Source organism: Balaenoptera acutorostrata, chromosome 13 (genome assembly GCF_949987535.1).
Source record: "Balaenoptera acutorostrata chromosome 13, mBalAcu1.1, whole genome shotgun sequence".
In the NCBI taxonomy this organism is placed as follows: domain Eukaryota; kingdom Metazoa; phylum Chordata; class Mammalia; order Artiodactyla; family Balaenopteridae; genus Balaenoptera; species Balaenoptera acutorostrata.
In genome coordinates this window covers 13,792,864-13,816,307 of record NC_080076.1, presented here as the reverse complement: position 1 = coordinate 13,816,307, position 23,444 = coordinate 13,792,864, and the positions used below count along the sequence as shown (strand labels likewise).

Below are 23,444 nucleotides of genomic sequence, written 5' to 3'. Positions count from 1 at the left end.
TGAAGAGGTCATTTTTGCAAGTTATTTGGTTTTTCAAGTTTCAGACTGCCTAGTATTGAATGGGGGTCTCATCACCATTTATTGCATGTAACTGCTGTGAAGATGAACGTGATAACGTACATGAAAATGCTTGGTAAACACGAGTGAGATAGGTCAACCCATTTGTCTGTTGATGGTTCCAAGAGTGGATAGCACAATTTGGTTGCAGTGGATGAACAGAAATACAGAAGCCTGAAGAGATGATAGGGGTTGGGTTGCAGAGGGCCTTGAAGGTCAGATGAAAGAAACTGGTTGCAGTGGGAGCAGGTGGAAATTTGTGTGTCTCCCTGAAATGTTTACTGGCACTTTAAATTCATATGTATGAAAAGAATGCATCGCTGATTTGTTAAAAAGAAAAAGATCTTCCAGACTCATCCAGTTTTCTCAATGGCACCATTATATTCCTAGTCACTCTGATTTGCTTGATAATCTTAATCCTCTCCACCCTCATATGCTGAATCCACTCTTTTCTCATCCTTGCTGACACCATTCTGTTCTGGGACCTTTATCTCTGATTCCCTTGCTTTCAGCCTTCCGACTTTTTACCTGTTGGATACCACTGCCAGATACATCTTCCTAAAGCAATATTTAATCATATCACGTTTTCTTACAGTGACTGATGGAACGTGGTCTCTAATAGGTCTTTGGACTCAAAATCTTTCTTCTGCTCCTTCCTCTCACGTCTGTTCTTTTATTTAAGGCTGACTCATGCCATCACTTCTTGCATGTTGTTCTCTGGAATTGTCCCTATGGTAATCTTCTCCTAAGAGTCTTTGCTGCCTCTGCATTCCAGTAGCGTGTATATTCTGTGTTACAATTTCAGTACGTATCCTATGATTCTTTTTTTTTTCTTTAACTTTGAATTATTTTTAACTTAAAATCCAGGGGGGAAGGTCAATTTTATAAGTTCCCCAAAGACTCAGGCATGACGTCTCATTTTTTTGTCAACATTGCATATGTTGTAAGTGTTCAGTCAAAATTTCCTATGCTTAGTATATTTCAAATATAGCTCTGAAAAATACCATTATGATTAATTGCTCTAAGACAATTAGAGTGCATCAGGAAGTGATTTTTGGGGGAGGGGGGTTGGTGAATTACCAGCTACTTTATGGTTACTTGCAGCCATGTAGTATAGGCACAGTTGTTTTGGAAATAATAGAAGGAATTGTTCCTTTAGGTCGAAAGCATGGAGCAGTATAGATTTGAACTGAAGCTTCAATGAGTGAATGCTGAATAGTTGTGCTTATTAATTATTCTTTCAAAATCAGGTCGTGTGTTATGTACACCACTCCCTAAATTAACTAAGCTTTTGTGTGTAGGGGTGCATGTTGGTGCAAACCTATGGGTGATGTTTTGATAGGACGGAAAAAGTCACAACTTACACACTGTATTATTGTTTGGGTAGTTGTAGTTACTGTCGCCCAGTGTTGATCTCTGACCCGTGATTTGCTTGAGGGGTGGTGGGAGCCAGATGTGGAATTGAGATAGTACCTTGCTTATGATCTGAAAGTTAAAAACTTTGGTCACTCAAGTGAGCAGTTTATAATCTAAGAATTGTGGGGTTTTTATGTTTCTTGTTAGGAACGTTTAAATGGGGAGAGTTAAGAAGCATAATGTTCCCTCAGTGTAATGGATTTTTGTTTTGGGTATCAAACGCTTGAAATTCTCTAGTGGTCCTGGAAGGAACAGCATGGTCGTGTGTCAGCCACAGTGCTGTGGTGCTTGGAGAAGACTTCCTCAGGAAAGAGGTCAAACACTTACAGAGAGGGTGATGTTGAGTGGTTTTGTTAGTTTGGGGAAGGTGCCTGTTCTCCCAGTTGGTATTAAGCACAAGTCCTAATGCAGTGTTTCCCAACACTAATAATTACCGACCTGTAAGTCACTTTCTGTCAAGGATGCTTCATAAGCTTTATAAGCTACAATTTCCACACGGTCCCAGGAACATTTCTCCACTGGGGGTGAAGGCTGTGCTTCAGCTAGAAGTCCCTGCAGTGCCATTTGGCGGTCAGGCTCCTGAGCCCAGGCTCACCTCCTACCAAGATCCTTTGGTGTCTCCTGTGGGGTGGGGCTGTGTAGGAGCGGGCAGTTTGGTCATATACGGGCTGGGGAGGAGAGACACATCCTCGCTAGATCCTTCTGTACTCATGCTCATGGGTGCGTTCTTTTCAACTCACCCAAGAAACATTCTGGCAAAGTGGGGATTTAAAGATCTGGGGGCTGCTAGCCCAGGGATGCAGCAGTTCTTGTTCAGCCTCCTAATTCCAGGGTAAAAGAAGAGATCTTTCCCCTTCTGTGTGGTAGGAGAGCAAGAAGGTTGGTAAAGGAAACAGACGCTGATGTTAAAGAGGGGGGGGTACCCCAGCTTTGGTCTAGGCTGGAAGACATTACCACTACTCCCTGCATTCTATACCTTTGTAGCTTTGTGGTCCAATACAGTTTATATTTTTTCACCAGTCCACCTGTCAACTACAGATGGCGCTATTGAGGTTCAAAGAGCAGAAACACAAAGGGAGTTTCATAAACGTCACACATCCAGGCTGGTTCTCGGGTAAAAACTGCTGCCCTCACTTCTTTCATTCTCTACTCTCCTCATCCCCAGTAGGCTTTTGTATCAGGGTTCTTCTGCTAGATCTTCCCTAATTGTGCATCCTACAAGTTCAGTTCTCTAGAAAAGATGATGACATCGACAATTTTAAGGTTTTTTATTTGTAATAAATTCAGAGCTCCCCAGCATACATAGAAAGTTACAGTGAATCAAGTTTCCCACTCCCATCTTTGTTTGCTGCACCCAGTTCCAGGCCACTGCTACTCTATACAGGTAGCCACTGTCAGTTCAGAGATGTCGTGTTAGGAAGAACTTAACAGAGCCAGGTCTTGTCTGTGGGCTGTGATGGCAAAGTGTATACACGGATTCAGTACATAGTTTAGCACTTCCTCCCACATTCAATAACTAGAGCGCGCTTACCCATGCTTTAACATAGTGAATTCTACCACACTCATCTTGCTGAATCACCTTATTCGCACATTTCTAGTTAAACAGTAAATCACCTAGGAAGTGAGTCCATGATCATAGCAGAAATCCATGGCATACTGTTTCTAAGCTGCTGATTCATTGCTCCCTCCTTTCTGCACTGTTGGGTCAGTTTTGTTCTTTGTGGCATAACTTTAATACATTTGCCATCCATGTTTCTTCTCACACCACAACTTGCCTTTTATCAGATGCTATAGATTGATTCAAGGCATTTCATTGGGTTGGGTTATACTGTTTCATTGAGCAAAGATGAGACAGATATCTGCTTTTCTACCACATCCTCTCAATTAAAGAGACAGACAATAATTCTTAAATTCACCTCAGCTTCTTCCCTCTTTTTCTACCAAAATAGATGAAATTTGACATCTCAGTAATGTTTCTAATAATGAATCATTTTCTGACATTCACAGGAAGACTTTCTATGAATCTTGCTTAAATAATAGCATATGCTTTAGGTACAACCCTGGTTATTTAAAGAAGAGAATCTGAAACCTAGAACTGTAACAGATTACCCCAAAACTTAGTGGCTTAAAGCAACAGCCATTTTATTATTATTTCTCATAATTCTGTGGCCCAGGAATTTAGACAGGTAACTAACAGCAGGGGCGACTTGTCTCCACTCCAGGATATCTGGAGACACTGCTGGGGACTGGGGGCATCTCTCCCCGTCTCCTCTCTCTGCCTGGTCTCTGGCACGGCAGCCTCAGGGGAATTGCACTCCTCACAGGCTGGCTCAGGACTCCAAGAGCGAGTGTTCCCAGAGGCCCAGCTGCAAGGCTTCTTATGACCTATCCATAGCCATCCCGGAACACCCCTTCCATCCCATCCTACTGGTCAGTCAGGTCTCTAAAGTCAGCCCAGATCCACTGGTTGGGGAATTAGACCCACCTTTCAGTGGGAGGAGTATCAAAAGTATTTTTGGCTATCTTTCCTCTACCACAAAAACTTAATAGGGTGTTGTTGTTTTATATACTAGTGTTAAATTCTAAGTCTGATTTGATGAGTGTAAAAACTTCTGAAGTTAGTAAAATTAGTAAAAAAAAAAAAACAAACTAAGAAATTCATTTTCTGCTTTTGTTTTTTGTTTCTTTCTTAGAAAGAATGTCTTGGTATTTTAAAACGTACAGTCCGCATCAAAGGACTAGAGGAAACGTTTAGAACATTGGTAGATGAGCTAAAATAAACTCTACCTACAGTTTGACCTTTGTTAAAGTAAAATGAGACCAGTGTGATTTTTGTTCCAACGATGTGTTTTCAGAGAAGAGTCTTTTTAGGACTGTCCAGTCACTTGACTATTTCACAGACTTTCTCCACATTTAAGAGATCGCAAGTATGTAATTGTGATGGCTCTACCTGTGTAAAATTGAAATCTGAGCAATCTCTAGAATGAATGAGATACATTACATGACATGTGGATTTGAGCTCACCCGGAGCACGCCATAGGTCAGAAAAGGCTTTACACGCTCAAATGAGTTATAGAAAGGAGAAGGGCACACACATACTAATGCTCTTTTTGTTCCTGTGCGTTCTTTTGCCGGCTTAGAATTTTTAAACTTCGTCTTCTCAATCCAAGCAGAGAAAATTCTCCCACTTTCCACTTGGTCTTGATTCTTTTTGTAAAATGCCAATTCTGGCATGTCATCTATATTGCGTTTGCATGGGAATCTGAACTTCATAGAAAAAGTGGGCATAATTCCTTCCGGTACGGTTCCATTGAGCCACTAGTTCTCAGATTTTGCGGCACCTTCTTCTACGCAGAGGAAAGCACACGTGACATGGGGAGGGGAGACGGCAGAACCGACCCCCGTTCACGCGGGGACCAATAAACGCCGTGGTTCTGATCTCTGTAGCTCATGAGGCGTTAAATTTTTGTTAAATTAATAAAATTTAAAATTTTATCGTTTCTAAATTTAGTCTAAATGATTTTATAGCATTGGTACATGCTGAGACTTGGTGTTGGGAGGGGGCAGAAAACTTAATTAGTAGATATTTCATGGGTTGACGAACTTAGGTCCTTGGATAGCAACTCAAATACCATTTTTCTGCCTATCTTATTAAACTAGGAGGCTTTTTACTTGGTTGTTAAATTGTGTTCTTTAAAGTAACTTCTGGCTTTAAAAACGTGATTTTGATTGTGAAGCAAACTACTTTCACACAGTTGCTTCAATATAAAATTTGTGGAGACAACATGATAAAATTATTCTTAATTTTTTATTGTGGTAAAATATAATAACAGAATTTGCTGTGTTAACCTTTTTTGAGCGTACAGTTCAGTGGCAGTAAGTATGTTCACACTGTTGTGCAACCATCACCACCATCCATCTCCAGAACTTTTCTTTTATCCCACACTGAACCTCTGTATCCATTAAGCAGCTACCCCTCATTCCCCTCTCTCTGAAGCCCCTGGTAGCCACCATTCTACTTTCTCCATGAATTTGACTACTCTGAGGTATCCCATATAAGTAGAATCATACAGTATTTGTCTTCTTGTGTCTGGCTTATTTCACTTAGCATAATGCCCTCAAGATTCATCCATGTGTCAATTTTATTCCTTTTTAAGGCTGAGTAATGTTCAGTTGTATATATACCACATTTTGTTTATCTGTTCATCAGTGGACATTTGAATTGTTTCCACCTTTTGGCTATTGTGCATAATGCTGCTATGAACATTGGAGTACTAATTATCTGCTTGAGCCTCTGCTTTCAGTTCTTTTGGGTTTATACCTAGGAGTGGAATTGCTGGATCATATGATAATTTTATTTTTTTGAGGAACTGCTGTACTGTCTTCCACAGTGGCTGCACTGTTTTACTCTCCCACCAGCAATGCACAGGGGCTCCAATTTCTCCACATCTTCACCAGTACTTGTCCGTTTTTTGGATAATAGCCATTCTGATGGGTATGCAGTGGTATCTCATTGCAGTTTTGCTTCGCATTTCCCTAATGAAAACTGTTGTTTCTTTTATATTTTGCATTCATTTATATTTAAAGGTGTTATTTTTAATTCATGAACTACACATGAACAGTGTGGAAAATACTCTATGTAAAATGGTTGACCTATTCAGCTAAACTTCCAATTTACACAAGTATTTGAGAGGATTACAGGGCTTTATTTATTTTGATTTTTGAAGTATTTACAGCAATTTTAGGCCAATGTGGTTGTATTACTTTGTGGTAAATGATTATATGGTTTGGGTTAGGAAATACATGATTTTGTTATTGTTGGAAGAATTCCTGTATCCACTTTTTTTTATTCAGTAATATTGAAAGTTGGTGAATGCCATTCGAAAGTTGGATGTTGACTTAAGAGGTCGGTGCTCTCCTTCTTAAGTGTTTCTGTGTAGACAGTCTTTATTTCCTTGGGTTTCTAGAACAAGACATACTGTAAGGCTGAAGCTTTGCTCCCAAGAGTATCTATTATGATGCCTTATTCCTAGAAATAGAGGTGTCAACTGGCAACCCATACTCATTGACAGGCCAGGATGAATGATGAGACTATAGAACAAAATATATTTTTTTAACATCTTTATTGGAGTATAATTGCTTTACAATGGCGTGTTAGTTTCTGCTATATAACAAAGTGAATCAGCTATACATATACATTTATCCCCATTTCTCCTCCCTCTTGCGTCTCCCTCCAACCCTCCCTATCCCACCCCTCTAGGTGGTCACAAAGCACCGAGCTGATCTCCCTGTGCTATGTGGCTGCTTCCCACTAGCTATCTGTTTTACATTTGGTAGTGTATATATGTCCATGCCACTCACACTTCGTCCCAGCTTACCCTTCCCCCTCCCCGTGTCCTCAAGTCCATTCTCTGTGTCTTTAAATTAGGATTCTTGGAAAGTTTAGGGTCTTCTGTTTACTTCATTTCTTTATACAGTTAAAAAAATTAATGTATATTATTTATTGCAGATTTGCAAAATTGTAATTGGTTCCTGTAACTGAGATAATTTTGGTCTGAGTAGTGTTTTGAGATTCTGAACATAAAGGGGAGGATAAGGTGTGAGTTGTGATAAAGAATTGTGTTAAAGCTGTTTTAATTTTTGGCTTACCCAGTGGGTTATAGTAACAATATATACAAGACAATACTTGAATTCTGAGCGCTGTGTGTAAGATTAGCATGCTCTTCATTACTCCAAGTAGCAGTTCTGGGGTAAAACTTACCTCTAGTTCACTAATAGTAGGGATTGGCTGAGCAAATTCAGATTTAGAGCACCCAGTTGCTATTAGATGGTTTAACATTAATAGTAAACTCATTGTCCACACACATTCTTGTTTAGAATTGTGTATTGATGATACCTTTTAAAAAACTTTTTCCTAACAAAGCATCTTGTTAGACTGTCACTAAGACCAAGTAATGAATAAAAATTGCATAATTATATTAAAAATACAAATACCCTTACATCTGGGGAGTAGCATAAAGGGTACCATCTTTTTATATTTATTCCTTCGATCCTGGTTCACTTTGGTAAAGAACTGACATCATTGGCAGTTCTGAATAGCAGTTTGCAAGCTGTCCCAAGAAACTGGGACAGTGAATAATGGATAGAATATTGCCATTAAATGAAGATAAATATTGATACTTCTTTCCCCACTGCTCTGACACTGTACCTTTCTGCTCTTAATGTGTAATCACCTATTTTATCTCTAAAAATTGCTATTAAAATTATTGCTATTAAAAGTAAGACTTTAATCTGGTTTATTTTTGTGCCATTCGCTATTCTTAGTCTCTGATGTAGATTAACATGTGCCCCTCTTTCTCCTCTAGAATGACTCTGCTCATGGTGATTATATGCAAAGTAATGAGGCCAGTTTAATGGAACAAGCCCCGATACCTCATGATGGGCTTCCTGTGGCACCTCATAGAACCCAGCGAGAAGGTATGCTGTATTTTTCCTAAACTTTAAAACGTCTGTACACGAAAAGATTGCAGAGTGCTATCGACATTGGTTAACGCACTCCTCTTTCTCCTTTTTGAAGTAGAGAATTCCTCCAGGTCCTGGGTTTAGTTTAGCTCAAATGCCAGCCCTCCCACTTCCTTGAGTCTGTGTCTGGGCTCTGGCTCTGCAGCCCCTGGCCTGTCCCAGCCCACGCTTACTTGGTTCTGCCTTGTGGTCCCTTGTCTTAAATCTGATTGCATACTTCTGGAGGACAAAGACCTTAACCTACTCCCAGAGTATCAGCCTAGTGCTTTATCTGTAGAATGTGCTCAGTGTCTACTGAAGAAATTAATTTTACGGAAGTTCGCTGCAAGAGAGTGAAGAAATTCCTTACAAGCCCATTCTTCCTGCAGTAATGCAGTTTTCAGGAGGACCGGGTGGAGGAGTGAAAGGACGTTGCCCCCTGAGAAGAAATGAGTTCAGATGCTCTCTTCTCCTCACATCTGGGGAGCCCGTTAGCCTGTATTGAGGGAAGTTTGAAATGGCAGATGTAGACTGCCACCCGGGCGGCCTTGGAAGGGTGAAGGGTGTACACTTAGCATCACACTCAGTTATAGCAGCTTTGAATTGATGTTTTGCTTCCTTTTCATTCCAGTAATAATCCTTTTGTGTAGTGCATTTTTCTTCACGGAGGAAAAATAGGTGTGAATGTTTAATGTTTAGAAAATGTTTACGGAATTACCACTTCTATTCAAGACTATTAAACTACTCGAGTCACGAATGAACTGCTTCAGCCAGGCCCAGTGAGCCTACCAGTAACCTAAAGCAGAGTTTGGTTTTGCAGTGAAGGTCCTTTTTTTAAAAAAAAGTAAAGATATTAAAAAAATAAAACATAAAGACTACATCAAAAAGGTAACAATTAACTGTAATGTGGTACTCATAGATGGTTTTTCCTTTATTCTTAATTTGTAAACAAAGGTACACAGTCCGTGCTTTTCAGTTTTAATTTATGAGGGTTAGGGGATCTCCCATTATCAGCCATTCCTCACCACATACGCCTTTGTTTTCCTCATCTTGATTCTGATAGATCACAGCAGGTATAACTTGAAATCAAGGCTGAAGCCATAGCCGTGTTCCCGTACCCACACTGCCCCAGTGGTCCCCTTCCCTAGAAGTAAAGCTGCTTCATATTTTGGAACATTGATTAGTTCAGGTGGTTTTTATTTAATAGCATCATCCTTCATATAATTTAATAGAACAGCTTTTGGAAACAGCAGACTCTCCCTTCCCCACTTTGGCCTTTATCATATTGCAGCAGTTGTGAGCAATTGAAGGCTTCTCACCTGGCTTCTGAGATTTTCTTTTGTCCCATTCTCAACATTTCTCACCCACCAAGGGAAACTGGCCCAGAAGCAGGCCACCAAACACTATAGATTTGGAAAGTTAACACAAAATACTGGTAATGGTATCTCCTTAGTTTATTATGCCTGTTTACCAGCAAATTTCTGTAATCTTATGTTTGCTGCTTTCTCAGTGTCCACCTTCTGTGATCTACAGCAGTCTTAATTCTTCCTGTATACTTTTGTTACTTTGTATATTCTACTTCGCCTATTTTAACTTCTTCTTTTAAGGCAGAGTGAGTCCTTCCCTTTTCTTCTCCATCTCCTGTCCCCCGAATCCAACAGTGACCTTCTGTTGAGTCACTTTCCTAACTTCTTACCTGTGACCTTTATCATCTTCATGACTATTTCTTCTACTTACACCGTGAGCAACAATCTTTTTTTTTTTTTTTCCCTTAAGTCCTTATATTATGCTTAGTAGACTGGCTCTTTTCAATTTGTAAAGAGATTTGCTTGCTAAGGTGATAACTTTTACTGAAGGATGTATGAAATGAGTAGTTTGGGGATTTGCACTTTTGCTTATTACTTCACGAGTAAGCTGACCATCTTATCTAATTCAATTCAGAGTAATTGTTCTTAAGCCATTAATGTAATTTATAATCACTATTTTATCTGTATAATAAATAAATTGTGAAAAATTTTGCTACAGTGAACCATCATAGTTCGTTATAATGTTAAGTTTGTGTTACTGTTATATGATATTAAGGGTCACATTCGAGAAAAATAATTTTTAAATTCTCAATTGGAAGGAAATTTTTACCAGTTCATATTACTTTTGAAGGGTTTTTCCCCCCAATTAAAAAACAAAAAAACAAAAAAACATTTTCTAGTTTACACCTAATATGCATAAATAACTGAATGACTCTAAAGTGCTGTATTTGTGGTAATCTGAATTAACAGTTCTGAAGATTTCATCTAGAACAATAATCTTCACTGCGGGCACCTTTTATTATTTATCTTTGGTGCTTAGCAGAGTGCTTGAAATGACTCCAGCCACTCAGCATGCTTAGTGGATATAGAAATAAATTACTTCATGAATGGACAGCACATTGCTGTGCTTCTGGGTTTTTTTGTTTTATTTCATGATTAAGGCTAGTAGTAAAGATGAAGATAAATAGCTTAATCGTTTGGCTTTGTCAGTTTGGGTAACTGAAATATGTATCTAGTCTCTGTAGAACAAGTCAGCATGTTTTCTTTCTTTCAGCTGTACACATTGAGAAGATAATGTTGAAAGGAGTCCAGAGAAAAAGGGCTGACAAATATTGGGAGTACACCTTCAAAGTAAGCTACTCTCACCCAAAAAGATACCTCATACTATGTTAAATGATCTTTTGGAAAGAATGAAAATTGATCTTTGGAAAAACTTAATGGCAGGTTTGCTAATCTAAGGGAAGCTATACACATGTCTGTGTTTGTCTTAGTTAAGGGAATGTACTGTTTTCAGTATATACTGCATGGTTTGCCAAGTGTTAAAAATTGTATCACATTAAAGTTACTTTGACAGTTTTATTAAAAAGAAATAAGAGCCTTAGATTTAAGGTGTAAGATACATCTTTAAAAAGTGAAAGTAAACATTCACCAGTATTTTTAAAAATCAAGATCACAGGCATTGTCTTTTCCTGGTATTTTTCTCCTCCTCTTCTTTCTCCGAGGCTTTGATTTTCTGGCCTTTGTTGGCTTTTCTTATCTCTGCTTGCTCTGCTGCCATTCTGTCCTTCACACGGCTTTCTGATTAAGTGCAGAGCCCAGCTCTGTTAGTCCCCACGGCTCCTCCTTGCCTGTTGACTGTGATGTGGATTCCGTGTCCACGTCTTCCTTCCCCCCTGCTCGGGCTTCGCTGTCAAGCCCTTTCTTCTGACGTGGGACTGCCCACGCCTGGAAGCCGCGTGGAAGGACGCTGTGTTTCTCTGCATCCTCACTTCACTTCCTACCCAAAGGTGTTGCTTGCCCAACTTTAGCTGTACTTGCCTCACAAAGTCATTTCTAATCCTCCAGCAGAATGTTTTTTCATTCATCCCAGGTGTACCACCATCATCCCTTTCCCAGCTTCTTAATTTGGGTTCCATGATTTTTCTTTCCAGAAGGCTGTCATCTCATAGAGAGCAGGAATCTTCATCCTCTGCATCTCGCCATATCTGACTTGCTTCGTACATTAGTTGGAGTTTCAGGACTCTGGCTTCTGCCTTCTGTGAGAAATATCCTAAATTTTCAAATTTTAAGTCCTTATCTCCATGTTTCACCTATGTTTGGAACATTTAACACAAGCCCCCCTGCTCTATTCATTCAGTTAGACCAGCTCTCCTTTTGTTGCTGGAGCTCTAAGCGCATTCCTTCCTGAAGGCCTTCAATGTCCTCTGGCTCTGGAACGATATTCCCCCGGACCCTGGCAGAGCTGACGCCCCTTCAGCTCACACACAGGCTCGACGGCCCCTACTCTGAGGCCTTTCTTGGCACCCGTGTGACCTGCTTCTCCCACCTCCTGCTCCTGCTCCTGCTCCATGCCCAGCTCGTTTTCTTTGGAGCGCTGATCACTGATGGAGCTCCTTGTACATTCATCGGCTCTAATCTGACTCCTGCACTAGACTCTGACCTCAGCCAGCAGAGGCTTCACTGTCTCGTCCACTCCTGTATCCTTTCATAAGAACAGTGTCTGACACAAGTAGCTGCTCAACAAACATTTGAATAATTAAAAATCATTTAAAAGATGTGCCGGTTAATAAGGGTATTTGTTTGAGGGTTGCTGGATAAAATTTTGTATGTATTCTTAAGTATCTGGTTAACCGTGGCATGATTGGTTGGTAAGGCTTATGTATTAGCATAGTTCAAGTATTCACTCAGCTCAAATAATTGTGAAGTAGAAATTATTAGTGGGCTACCATCGAGTCCACTGAGTTAAAGGTATCCAAGAAGTAGGTGGGTAATAGATTTTAGTTCTGGCTCTTCTGCTTACCTAGAGTTGAATCTACGTAAGTTAACCTTTTTGAGTTCTAGTTTCTCCATCTGAAAACGGAGGTAGTCATATCTGCCCCATCTACGTTAATAGGATTGTAAAGCATCAAGATAAAGATGAAATCTTTTCATAAACCATAAGTCCCCATAAAAATGCAATACAGCACTACCAAAGAAGGGCAGTAAACTTGGTATTTCTCTTAAGAATGTATATTTAATAAGTTCCAGGAGATAGAGTTTTTCTTTTTTCTTGGGGCGTAGATCTGTGCTGTCGAAGTGTCATTTTAGAGTCCCTACAACTTCACCAAAAGGAACGTAAGACATTTCCCTTTCTGAAAAATTACTAAAGTATAGTCACATTGTTAGAAGACAGCTTGTTTTGAAAACCATGTGCTTTGAAAGGAGTTATTAAAATTTTTTTAAGTAGAATGTCAATATACAGTTAATTTTAACAGTTTTGAAGCAATTATGACAATACCAGATTAACTTTATATTTCTAATTGTTAATCTTGATAAAGTTAAAGTAAGGTCATTTGTTTTACACATGGCTTTTTTCCAGTCAGTTCCTGCCTAAGAAATAACTGTATAACGTGTTTTTTTTTTTAAATCAGGTAAATTGGTCTGATCTTTCAGTCACAACAGTAACAAAAACCCACCAAGAACTACAGGAATTTCTGCTGAAGGTAAAAGTATAGATTTGTTGTTAAAATGATTTTGACGTGATATACAGCAGGGGTCCCCAAGCCCCGGGCAGCAGGCAGGTAGCGGTCCTCGGCCTGTTAGGAACTGGCCGCGCAGCGGGAGGTGAGTGGCAGTGAGCGAAGCTTCGTCTGCCACTCCCCATTGCTGGCATTACTGCCTGAACCATCCCTCCCGCCACGCCACCCCACCCCACCACGCTCCGCCCCGGTCCATGGAAAAATTTCTTCCACGAAACCGGTCCCTGGTGCCAAAAAGGTTGGGGACCGCTGATACACAGAATCCGAAAACCTTAGTACCAAAGCAAACACCAGCAAAATTAAAGCATGTATATAGAGGCTGGCTTACAGCTCTTCATGAACATTGCTGTAGAAGATGTCATGTTATTCTAAACATAGATTTTGTTACCTTACGTTACCAATATAAGGAATTGATGGTTTTCCACATTAAAAAAAAGAAAAAAAAAAAGGGAACCTTATTCCTAGTTCCTTGCCGAGATGTATATTGTTGGTGGCTCTGCACCTAGCGCCCGACAGGGTCTCTCCTCTGGGTTTCCCTAAACTTTATCTACTCTTTATCTTGACAGATTTCATTTTTCAGTCACAGAATTTCTCTAAAGGCTTAGGTGTTTTTTTAAAAAAAATGCAGCCAGAAATAAATAATTTGCTCTTCAGAATCACAGTAATTAATGGTCCCCCTGCTTAGCCAACATCTGAATATAGTGTTTTTTCCATAGGACCAATGCCTTATCAGGTTATATGAAATAATTGGCAACTAGCGTACTTCTAGGAACGATTTGCCGATTATGAAATATCCTTTCAAGTTTACCATATGTCTTTTTTCCTTTTCATCTTCCTTTTAAAATCATCTACAAAAGGTAAGAGCATAAGCTGTCTGCTTGACAACCTGTACATGCTAACAGTCTTTGACTTCTGTGGAGGTGGTTGAACTGCACTTAAAGTTTGCTATAGTGAGGAAGGTCAGTGAGTTTGCTATAGTGAGTTCGAGGTCAGTGCTTTCCAGTCCTTTTTTCCGTATCAGTAGCAGCCTCTGTCCTCCACATCCTGGCCTCCTTCCCATGCTGCTCCTTGACAGCTGTGTCTGCCACCTGTGTTGTTTCTCCTTACCAGAAAGGAAGCTCCATGAAGGCGGGGTTCTTGTTTCATCCTCACTGCTGTATCCACAGTGCCAGAAACAGTACTTAGGACAGGGTCGGAGTTTGAACTCTATGTTGACTGAATGAATGAATGGATTAATGAGGAGAGTTGCAAAAACCAAATTGTAATGAGATTTTGTAGATGGTTATCCGTTAGGCCCTCAGTGTTCTTAAAGGAAAACGTGTAGCGAGGTGTGAATGCCTTCCAGCACGCTGAGCTTGTGCTGTGGCTGAGCCGGGGCTCCGGAGGTGGGGGACTGGGTATGCTGGAGCAAAGACCAGACAGGTGAGAAAGTTCGGGGGACTGGTATAGAAGAGGCGTGTATTTTCAGCGAATGTGCCTTCCTCTAGCACTGGAAGTAGTCCCTGGATATCGAAGATAAAAGCACTTGAAAATAAATCCGTTTGCAAACACTGATGGCTGCATATCCGCACTCTGCCCAGTCACGTGAGCGGTCACTGACCAGGTGAAAATGTATATATTCTCACCTTCCTGTGTTGAGAAGAGCCATCAGTCATCCGGTAGTTGAAACAAGCTTCTCCACTGAAGCTGGTTTTGGCCGTGTACAGATATTCAGGAGAAATTGTGTTTAAAATGGGTAATGTGATATATGCCTAATGTTCTAAATCTGTATTAAAATGATAACATCAAAGTATAAATACTGAAATGAATGGTCATTTCCTTGTTTGCAAAAATGTGTAGATCCAGAACGTGTTTCTTCCTGTTAGTGGTCTGAGGACATAATTTACACAGTGGGTGTGTGGAATGCCAGCAGAGCGTTTGACCTTACCAGGTTAATAAAAGGACCAGGAAGAGCTTCATTCTGTTATAACGTCTTGATTCCATAGTCTTACTGTGCCTAAAATAGTAATTCTTACGCTACCTTTGTTAAATGTTCCATTTCTGAATTGTTGACTCAAAATGCTTATTTGTCAGAAGAATACTTACTTTGGGTTCTCCAATTAAAAATTAATATGTAAACTGACAAATTTGTATAGATTGTTATATTCCCGTGGCACCTTAGATAAATGTGTTAATGGTTCTATTCTTAATTTTAGTGAAAGTGCCTGCGGTTCACGAGTTAATTGCAAAGACTAGTTATCAAAAGTCAAATTTAAAACTTTGACTTCTTGAAAGACTTGGAAAATTAGTTTTATAAGGGATCAATTTATTAGGCATTTTAATAGGTAAACTAGTTAATAAAAACAAAGTTTTAAGTCATTTTATTTAATTTAAAAATTTTCTTGGTCAACTGATGATTTTTTTGTGATTTCTTGTGCATGGCTCTGAGGCCACCTCCATCACATTGAGGAAAAGGTTCCTAAACCTCCAATTAATCTTTTTATGTAAGATTCTGAGTTTTCACCCCATCTTTCACACCCATATCTTTATTTGGTGTGTAGCGTTGACAGCCTGACATGGCCTGAGGTTCACACGTGATACAGAAGGCACAAAAGTGGTAACTACAAAGGCAGAGATCACGTTTTCAGAACACTATTTGAGGATAAAAATAATACTCCCTGTGCTCTGCGAAAGGCTCCATTTCACTAAAGAACCTTGGTGCGGTGTCCTGGGAGGGGATGGGATGGGAGGGGAGTGCCGGGGGGCCCAGAGCAGGCTTAGCGCTGCCGGCGCCCTGGGCCCCTCCCCTTCCCTTGGGACCCTGCAGTTCCCTGTGCAGTGGGTTCCCTGTGCAGTGCCGCTTCAGGCTGCAGCCCTATGTCGGGAAGATTTAGAAAAGGAATTGCTTCTGGGTGATTTCTGAGTAGGAGGCATTCATCTTCCTTTTGTGCCTCTGGTGTGTGACATATTTGCCAGTAAGTGAGAAACTTAACGTTGGTCGTGCGGTTTTTCTTTCCTAGCTTCCAAAGGAGTTGTCCTCGGAGACTTTTGACAAGACCATCTTGAGAGCCCTGAATCAGGGCTCACTGAAGCGGGAAGAACGGCGGCACCCTGACCTGGAGCCCATCCTGAGGTAACGGCTTACTGGCACCTCCCCGGCAGCCTCACAGGCTGGGCCACGGCCGTCCCGGGGCTGAGCATGGAGTTCTAGGGGAGATCACAGAGATTCCTCCTCTGCAGTACTTTTCAGAATGGACTTCTTATCCTTGTGTTATTTAGATCTAGGCTAGTAGTCGACACCAAACGAATTTCTCGTATCATTGTACTTTTCAGCTGTCTGCTATCATAAAAATCGTCTCTAAAGTATGCAGATATTCAGTGAAACCTCTTATTTTCACCATAAAGTATTTATTGAAAGAGGCCCTTGTCCAAGGGCTCAACTTTGGAGATGGTTTTGGATTTAAGTTGTTGAGTAAGGTTAGGCTAATGGGTGGGAAAGTGAGGGGCGTCCGAGGTCTGCAGTGTGGTTTTGGTCATTGTTGGCGCTCGCCCCTCTCTGAGGGCCCCCCTTTAGGAGAGAGAAACTAAGGAATAACGGCCAAGGGAACAAAGGCTGTTATACTGGAAACTTGCAGTTATCAATAAGTAAGATAAGTGAAAGCAGTGTTGGCGCAGATGTGGCTTAGAGTCGGGGCTTAGGTGAGACTCATCCGCCCCCTGAAGCTCAGCGGGCCCAACCTGGGAGGAAGACTTGCTGGGGCAGAGGTGCGGGCCACGTGATGCAGTGACCCTCCTGCTCCCACCCAGGCCCCCTGAGTATTCTCAGGACGGGGTGGGGCTGGGGACAGAAGCAGAAATCCGAGAGGGAGGGTATTTCCATGGTATGACAAGATTTAGGGTGTGATTTGGAAGCAAATGAGGGAAACCAGAGAGGAGATGGAGGGAGTGACTGGGAAAAGGCAGCGGAGCAGAGAGCTGGAGGGTCCGATTCGAAGCCCCCCTATGAGCAGGAGCACGATGGAAGGCGTAGAGGGACTGAAGAGCGACCTGGAGGCTGGAGCCAGATGTGGAGTGGCCGGGGAGCAGCTTCAGGGGAGCGCCCCTCCCGCGCAGCCCGCGCACCATGGGCTGTGAGGACTCAGAGGGCACAGTGGGAGGGTCCAGAGAAGGACAGGAGAAGTGGGAGGGGCTGGGTCTCTTGGGGGTGGGCACAGAGAGCATTCCAGGGCTGAGCTGGGGTGGGGTTGGGTGAGGAGGAGTTGGCTGAGCTCCTGAGGCCCCTGTGCTGCTGCTCAAGCATCAGGGGCGTGTGCATCCCTGGGGAGCCTGTTAAAGGGCAGAGTCGTGCCCCACAGTACTGGGGTGAGCGCAGTGCTGGGATTCTAGGCTTCTGGAGGCGCGGGGTCCGCAGAGCACACCCTAGAGGGTGGCGAATTCTCAGGCCCCCGCGCATACAGCTGGCTCAGGAGGGGCTTGTGCAGCTGTGATACGGGGGTGGGGGGTGGCAGCGCGAGCCTGGTGTCTGCGCTGGGTGACAGCCTCTGGGGAGGAAAGTCATTCGCCCCCCGGTGACGGTGCGGGGAGGCCTGGCCTAATGTTCCAGAGGGTGCACACGTGACAGGTGGCCCGGCAGGGGCGTGAGGCCCAGATGGGGTCAGGAGGGCGTATGCGCAGGGCTCCGAAGGGAGAAGCAGTGACAGTGGGAGACAGATGAGCTTACTACAGGGGGATGGGCCTAGTTAGGGTGTATCTTAAGAATCATGAGGGGCTTCCCTGGTGGCGCAGTGGTTGAGAATCTGCCTGCCAATGCAGGGGACACGGGTTCGAGCCCTGGTTTGGGAAGATCCCACATGCCGCGGAGCAACTGGGCCCGTGAGCCACAGTTACTGAGCCTGCGCGTCTGGAGCCTGTGCCCCGCAACAAGAGAGGCCGCGACAGTGAGAGGCCCGCGCACCGCGATGAAGAGTGGCCCCCGCTTGCCACAACTAGAGAAAGCCCTCGCACAGAAACGAAGACCCAACACAGCCATAAATAAATAAATAAATTAATTAAAATTAAAAAAAAAAAAGGATCATGAGAACCAAGTTTCTCTGTTGGAGAAGAGAGTTATGGTATGGAAAGGAGAAAACCAGAATGAACCCTGGAGTGTCTCATTGGAGTTGAAGATATCGGGGCAGACTCACGATTTTCCGTATATATAGGTAGATACAGAAATAGATACGGTTGTGTGTGTACACATGTGCTCCCTGGCTCTGGTCATTGAAAGGGTCGGGAAGCAGCTGCACCCCAGTAGCGGTGGGCATCCCTGGTATCCAGAGCTTGACTTGTAACTCCGTTCTCCACTGAACAGAGCTAGGGCTCCTTGGAGGAGAAGCTGATTGCAGGGCTGGAGGAGGAGAAATACAAGATGAGCCCGTTGTGCCAGAGAGCAAGGAAAGCGCTCAAGGGATGTTTGGCTCGGTCACGAGGACAGAGGCCAGCCTGAAGGGCTCCTAGTGGTCAAGTCTGGAGCAAATTGAACATCAAAATAAATAATAACAGTAACACTGAATGAAACAGGAAACCACGGGTCCGTGTTGAAATAAATAATAAACGAATAGATTGAACGTTTGAGGACTAGGATATTTACATTGTCAGAGTCATTTCCCAGTGCTTATTACTTCTAAAGGAAGGAGAGTAACTCTGGGTGGAGAAGTCTGACAGATGCTACTTGGATCCAGGAGAGCGAACTTGACTCAGGATCGCCCACCGCACAATAGGCTGCAACGAAGGAGCACTGCCTCACTCCTGTGATACTCCTGCTGTGAACCTAATCTCGAGGAAACAGCAGGCAAACCCAAATTGTGACCATTCCACAGAATATCTGCGCTGTCCTCTTAAAGCCAGGACAGTCGAGGGAGGGCTGAGAAGGTAGCACGGCTAGCTGGATGCAGCGCAAGATCTGAACTGGGTCTTTGTGGTAAAAAGGATACTTTGGGATCAATTGGCAAAATTTAAATGGCATCTGGGGGTTAGGAGGTCATAATTTATCAGTGTTAACGTCCTGATTTTGATTGTAGGAGAATGTCTTTGTAGGAATACTCATGTTTCACCCGGTGTTGGGGCAGCAGAGGTCAGTTATTTATGGTTTAGAAAGAAAATTCTCTTTATTTGCAACTTCTCTGTAAGTTTGAGGTTTTCAGAGGGAAAAAAATACTTCCACAAGGAGCCACTTTCAGAAATTTGGCTCTTGGCCAGCACCACAATTAAGAAGTATGTGTTGGACTCCTTGTTATAGCTTTTAGGGTTCTCCTCAGTTATGATCTCGTGTGTGTGTGTGTGTGTGGATAGCCTTTTTACTGTAAAGATGTTATTCAAGCTATTTGTGGAGAATGCAAAGGAAGGTGTAATGTGAAAAGTCCCTAATATCCCTTTCTTCAAGTCTAGTCACTAGAAGTGGCCTTCATTAAAAACTTACATAGCTTTCCAAAAATTTTCTGGGCATGTACACATCCCTGAATTTGTGTATTTGTGTGTATTTCCTTTGCGCACATGAACTCTCCTTTGCACACTTTTTTGCCATTTAGTCTTTTCATTAAATAATATTGGACGTGGTAAAGCATCAGTACATGTAAAAAGATTGCTGCCTCATTTTTTATTTGCTACATAACGTTCCATTTTTAGTTGTACCGTAACTAAACTAATCAGTGTATTTTATGGCTGTTTTGGTTCTTCCTAAATATTTTAAAGCTACAAGAATATTACAGTGACTGTCCACATATATGTTTCTTAACACACTTCTCTGTAAGAGAAATGTCTGGAATTGGAATTTTTGGTCAGAAGTACAGTGTGCATTTTTTAATATGCGGTACTTCCAGATTACTTCTCAGGAGGCAGCAGCACTTTATACCCTCAGAAGCCTCGTTTTTGCATCTCCTCCACACCTCAGCAGACATAAATACTCTCAGCTTCTCATCTTTGCCAGTCTCTCAAAAAGGAAGACTGTATCTCATTTTAATCTGTATTTGAGTGGCCATTTGTACTTTCCTATGAATGAATTTTTCAGTCCCTTTCACTTTTTTTATTGATTACTAGTTTATAAGAGTTATTTGTTAGATAAAAGAAGGGAGCACTGTTTGTCATTATTTCTTGACCATGCAGAAGGTTTAAATTTTTATGTAGTTGGATTTATCAGTCTTCTCTCATACGGGTTCAGGGTTTTGTGTCCAGCTTGAAAAGACTTTTTCTCTTCAAAAATTATATTTTTAAAATGTTTTCTTCATCATACTTCCTTTTAAAAACATCTTTGATTCTTTTGTATGGCTAGCCTGTGGTCTCAACACCATTAATTGGATTTTAGGACACTTATTCTCAGTTTGTGAATTTTAGATTAGTATCGCTATAATTCACCTAAGAAATGTAGCAATTATAAAGGAGGGGGAGAAATGAAAGCGAGAGGTAGGTAATGAATTTATAAGTGAAGTGGAGATTGGATTGGTACAGGACATACTGTACTTCCAAGTACACTGTAAATTAGGAAAATGAAGATATGGCACTGAAATGTACATTTGGGGTTGGACGACTTCTGTTATGTCAAAATGTAATCCTGTTTTTCTTATTTGATTGCTTGAGTAGTTTATGGCCACTTTGGGTTCTAGTTGGGTATAACTGCCATCTTGTGGTTGTGCAGCAATGAACCCTGACTTGAGTCTGTATGCTGATTCCAACCAAGCCCCTGCCTTTATCTCAGGTGTGGTTTTCCTATACTGGACATGCCTGTACTTTTGACCAGTTAATTTGGTTTGTAAATGTAACTGGGCAGTAGATGCCTTTGGATTTTAATCCTCAGCCTTAGGTAATGTGTTCAGACCTGGAAATTTAGATAGCTCCATACTTCATATCTCAATTTCTCTTCCATCTCTTCATTTCCTCCCTTTGTCTTCCTATTGAATATTTACCTCCACATTTGAGAACCAAGAAGCAATTTTGTCTAACCCACAAGGCAACTTTGGTCCATAAGGGTCATCTCTTCATATGGTATTTTGATGATTTTTTAACTAATCTGAATGATAGGTCCAAAACCTTGGGGAGACATTAAGAATTAAATTTTTAAATGAGCATTTAAAATGTTCAAAAGTAATGCAAGGGGGTTTGGATGTTGAGCAGGGTGACAGTTTAATATGCGTATACTATTGGAGTGTCATAACCTTGAAGAATGTTAGTATATTCCCTAAGAAGAAATCGGAACTGAAAGGCCAGATAACTTGTTTAGGGTGATGCAGCTTTTAAGTGATTGAGCTGGTATTCAGATCCCAAGTAAACTTTCCATTAGACTGTGCTGTAACTATGCCCCTTTTGGCAGAGTCCCTTTTGTAGGGAAGACCTCCAGTTGGAATCTTTTAATGACATTAATAAAACATGAGGAAAGCTGTTTTTTAAAAAATAACAGCTTAGAATTGTGGTATGATACCTATTGAGGTGAGTCATCAGTCATACCTTAGTCTGTAGTAATACTTGTAACTAACCTGGCCGCTGCGTTCCGTTCGTAGTTTCCAGAACTCCTGTATCCCGAACTTCCCAACCTCTTACTTTCAGACTGTGGGAAGGTGCCTTCATGTTACACCCAAATGATGAAAAGTAACACTTATGAAGAAGGGTAAAGAAACTGAAGTTGTTTTTCTGAGCAGAAAGGCGACTATTGGACCACTTGGGTAAAAGGCTGAAATAATACATAGTTGGTCAGAATTGAAGCGTTACCACTAGATTATATAAAATTAAAAATAAGCCTGTTTATTAGATTCTTGTACATAAGTCTTTTATTCACTTCCTCCTATGGGAAATACATTAGAAAATAATATTCTTTTCCTTAGGAAGGCAATTTTTTATACCTGAATTAAACTGCCACTGGGTTTGTTTACAATCTAAACTATCTCGTGGATTTATAGTACATGAAATTAATGAATCTCTTTTCTTTTTATGTGCAGGCAGCTATTTTCAACTTCGTCACGAGCTTTTCTACAGAATCAGAAAGTACACAGCTTTTTTCAGTCCATATCATCAGACCCTTTCCACAGCCTCAGTAAGTGCCCCTCTGCTTCTCTGTAGAAATTTGGCCTTTTCCTTGCTTGGATGTCTTGCTTTACCATGCCATCTTGTATGGGATTGTCACTTTAGTTAAGGTCAAGGAATAGTGGCATACAAAATTAGAAACATTTGTAGTTTTTAGTGAATTTTACACTGCAGTTTTAAAGAAAATAACAACAGCTAATGTGACAAAACAGTAATGACCTGTATGCAAAAAGAATATAAAAAAGAGTGTATGTATGTATATATATAACTGATTCACTTTGCTGTACAGCAGAAACTAACACAACACTGTAAATCAGCTATACTCTAGTAAAAATTTAAAAATTTAAAAAAATTTTAAAAAAGCTAATGTCACAAAACAGACTGATCCCAAGGCAAGGGCCAAGTATCTCAAAGTCGTGTGCATACTGGATCCTCAAGTTCCTTGAGAGATCTGGCTTACAGGTTGTAGAGATGCTTCAGTGCTGCTTGCATGATGGATAACCTCTCATAATCTGCCCCTGTTCCCATAATGACCTCCCCAGCCTCCCAGGCTGGAAACTCTGGCCTTACTCTTTTCACTTTTCCTCTTTGTATTCAGTCATTTAAAGGCCAAGCCACGCCAGACAAAGGACATCATCCTTTTTACCCCTCCTCACCAATCCCATTGTTAGTTAGGTCTTTTTTTCATGCATAGACTGTGCAAAGCCTCACTTCTCTCAGGTTCTGGTTTCTTACTGTACTATAACCTATCCTGGGATTATCTCGGGGATCAATTTGTTAATCCTCTATTTAGAACCTTAAACGTTTGCTGTGAAATTCAAGCCCTGCCGTGAGCCCCTTGAGCCGCCTCTCACCTCTCTCAGGCTCCCATTGGCAGCCACTCAGGACACCCTGCCGTTTCCTGTCCCAGGGTCTTGGCTCGTTCTGCACCCTATCTTTTGTTACAGCCTGTTAAAATCACACCTGTTTCAGGACCCAACTGAAATAACACCTCCTGAGGATTTCCTAGCTTTCTCTTACGTTCCTGTGTTTTGGTTTTGCCCGCATGTTTCAGCATTCATCATGGTCTGCCTGGAGTTTAGTTTTATACACGTCTATCTCAGCTGCCTTTTTTAGCAAATATTTTGCCAGTAACATCGATGTGTGCTTTAGGAGAATTTCTGCTAACTTTAAGCACAGCCACTATGGCAAGTCGCTATGTATTTTTCTTGTTTTTTGAATCTTTCCTTCTGCTTTCAACAAAGCCATGTCTCCCTGTACCTAAAGGGGAAAGAAAATGCATTTTTCCTCAGTTTGAAGTGGGAGGAAAAAAAAGAGGTAAAAAAAAAAAAGTAGTATGATTGGATATTTATTGTAACAAAGGGGTTAACTTTTAGTTTTTCTAATCATTTGTGTGTAT

At 41.4% G+C, this 23,444-nt stretch overlaps 1 protein-coding gene across 11 annotated transcripts in view; it reads left to right on the top strand.

Moving 5' to 3' along the window:
* Positions 1-23,444, top strand: part of ZCCHC2 (zinc finger CCHC-type containing 2) — a 55,159-nt gene that overhangs the window by 5,630 nt on the left and 26,085 nt on the right. For all 11 annotated transcript variants that reach the window (XR_009005055.1, XR_009005054.1, XR_451933.3 and 8 more), the window contains exons 2-6: positions 7,839-7,950; positions 10,555-10,631; positions 12,911-12,982; positions 16,018-16,130; positions 21,961-22,055. Coding sequence is in view for 6 of the 11 variants with exons in the window: in XM_057526675.1 (XP_057382658.1) it covers positions 7,839-7,950; positions 10,555-10,631; positions 12,911-12,982; positions 16,018-16,130; positions 21,961-22,055 (469 nt within the window). In the remaining 5 variants the exon portion in view is untranslated. The remainder of the gene's footprint in view (positions 1-7,838; positions 7,951-10,554; positions 10,632-12,910; positions 12,983-16,017; positions 16,131-21,960; positions 22,056-23,444) is intronic.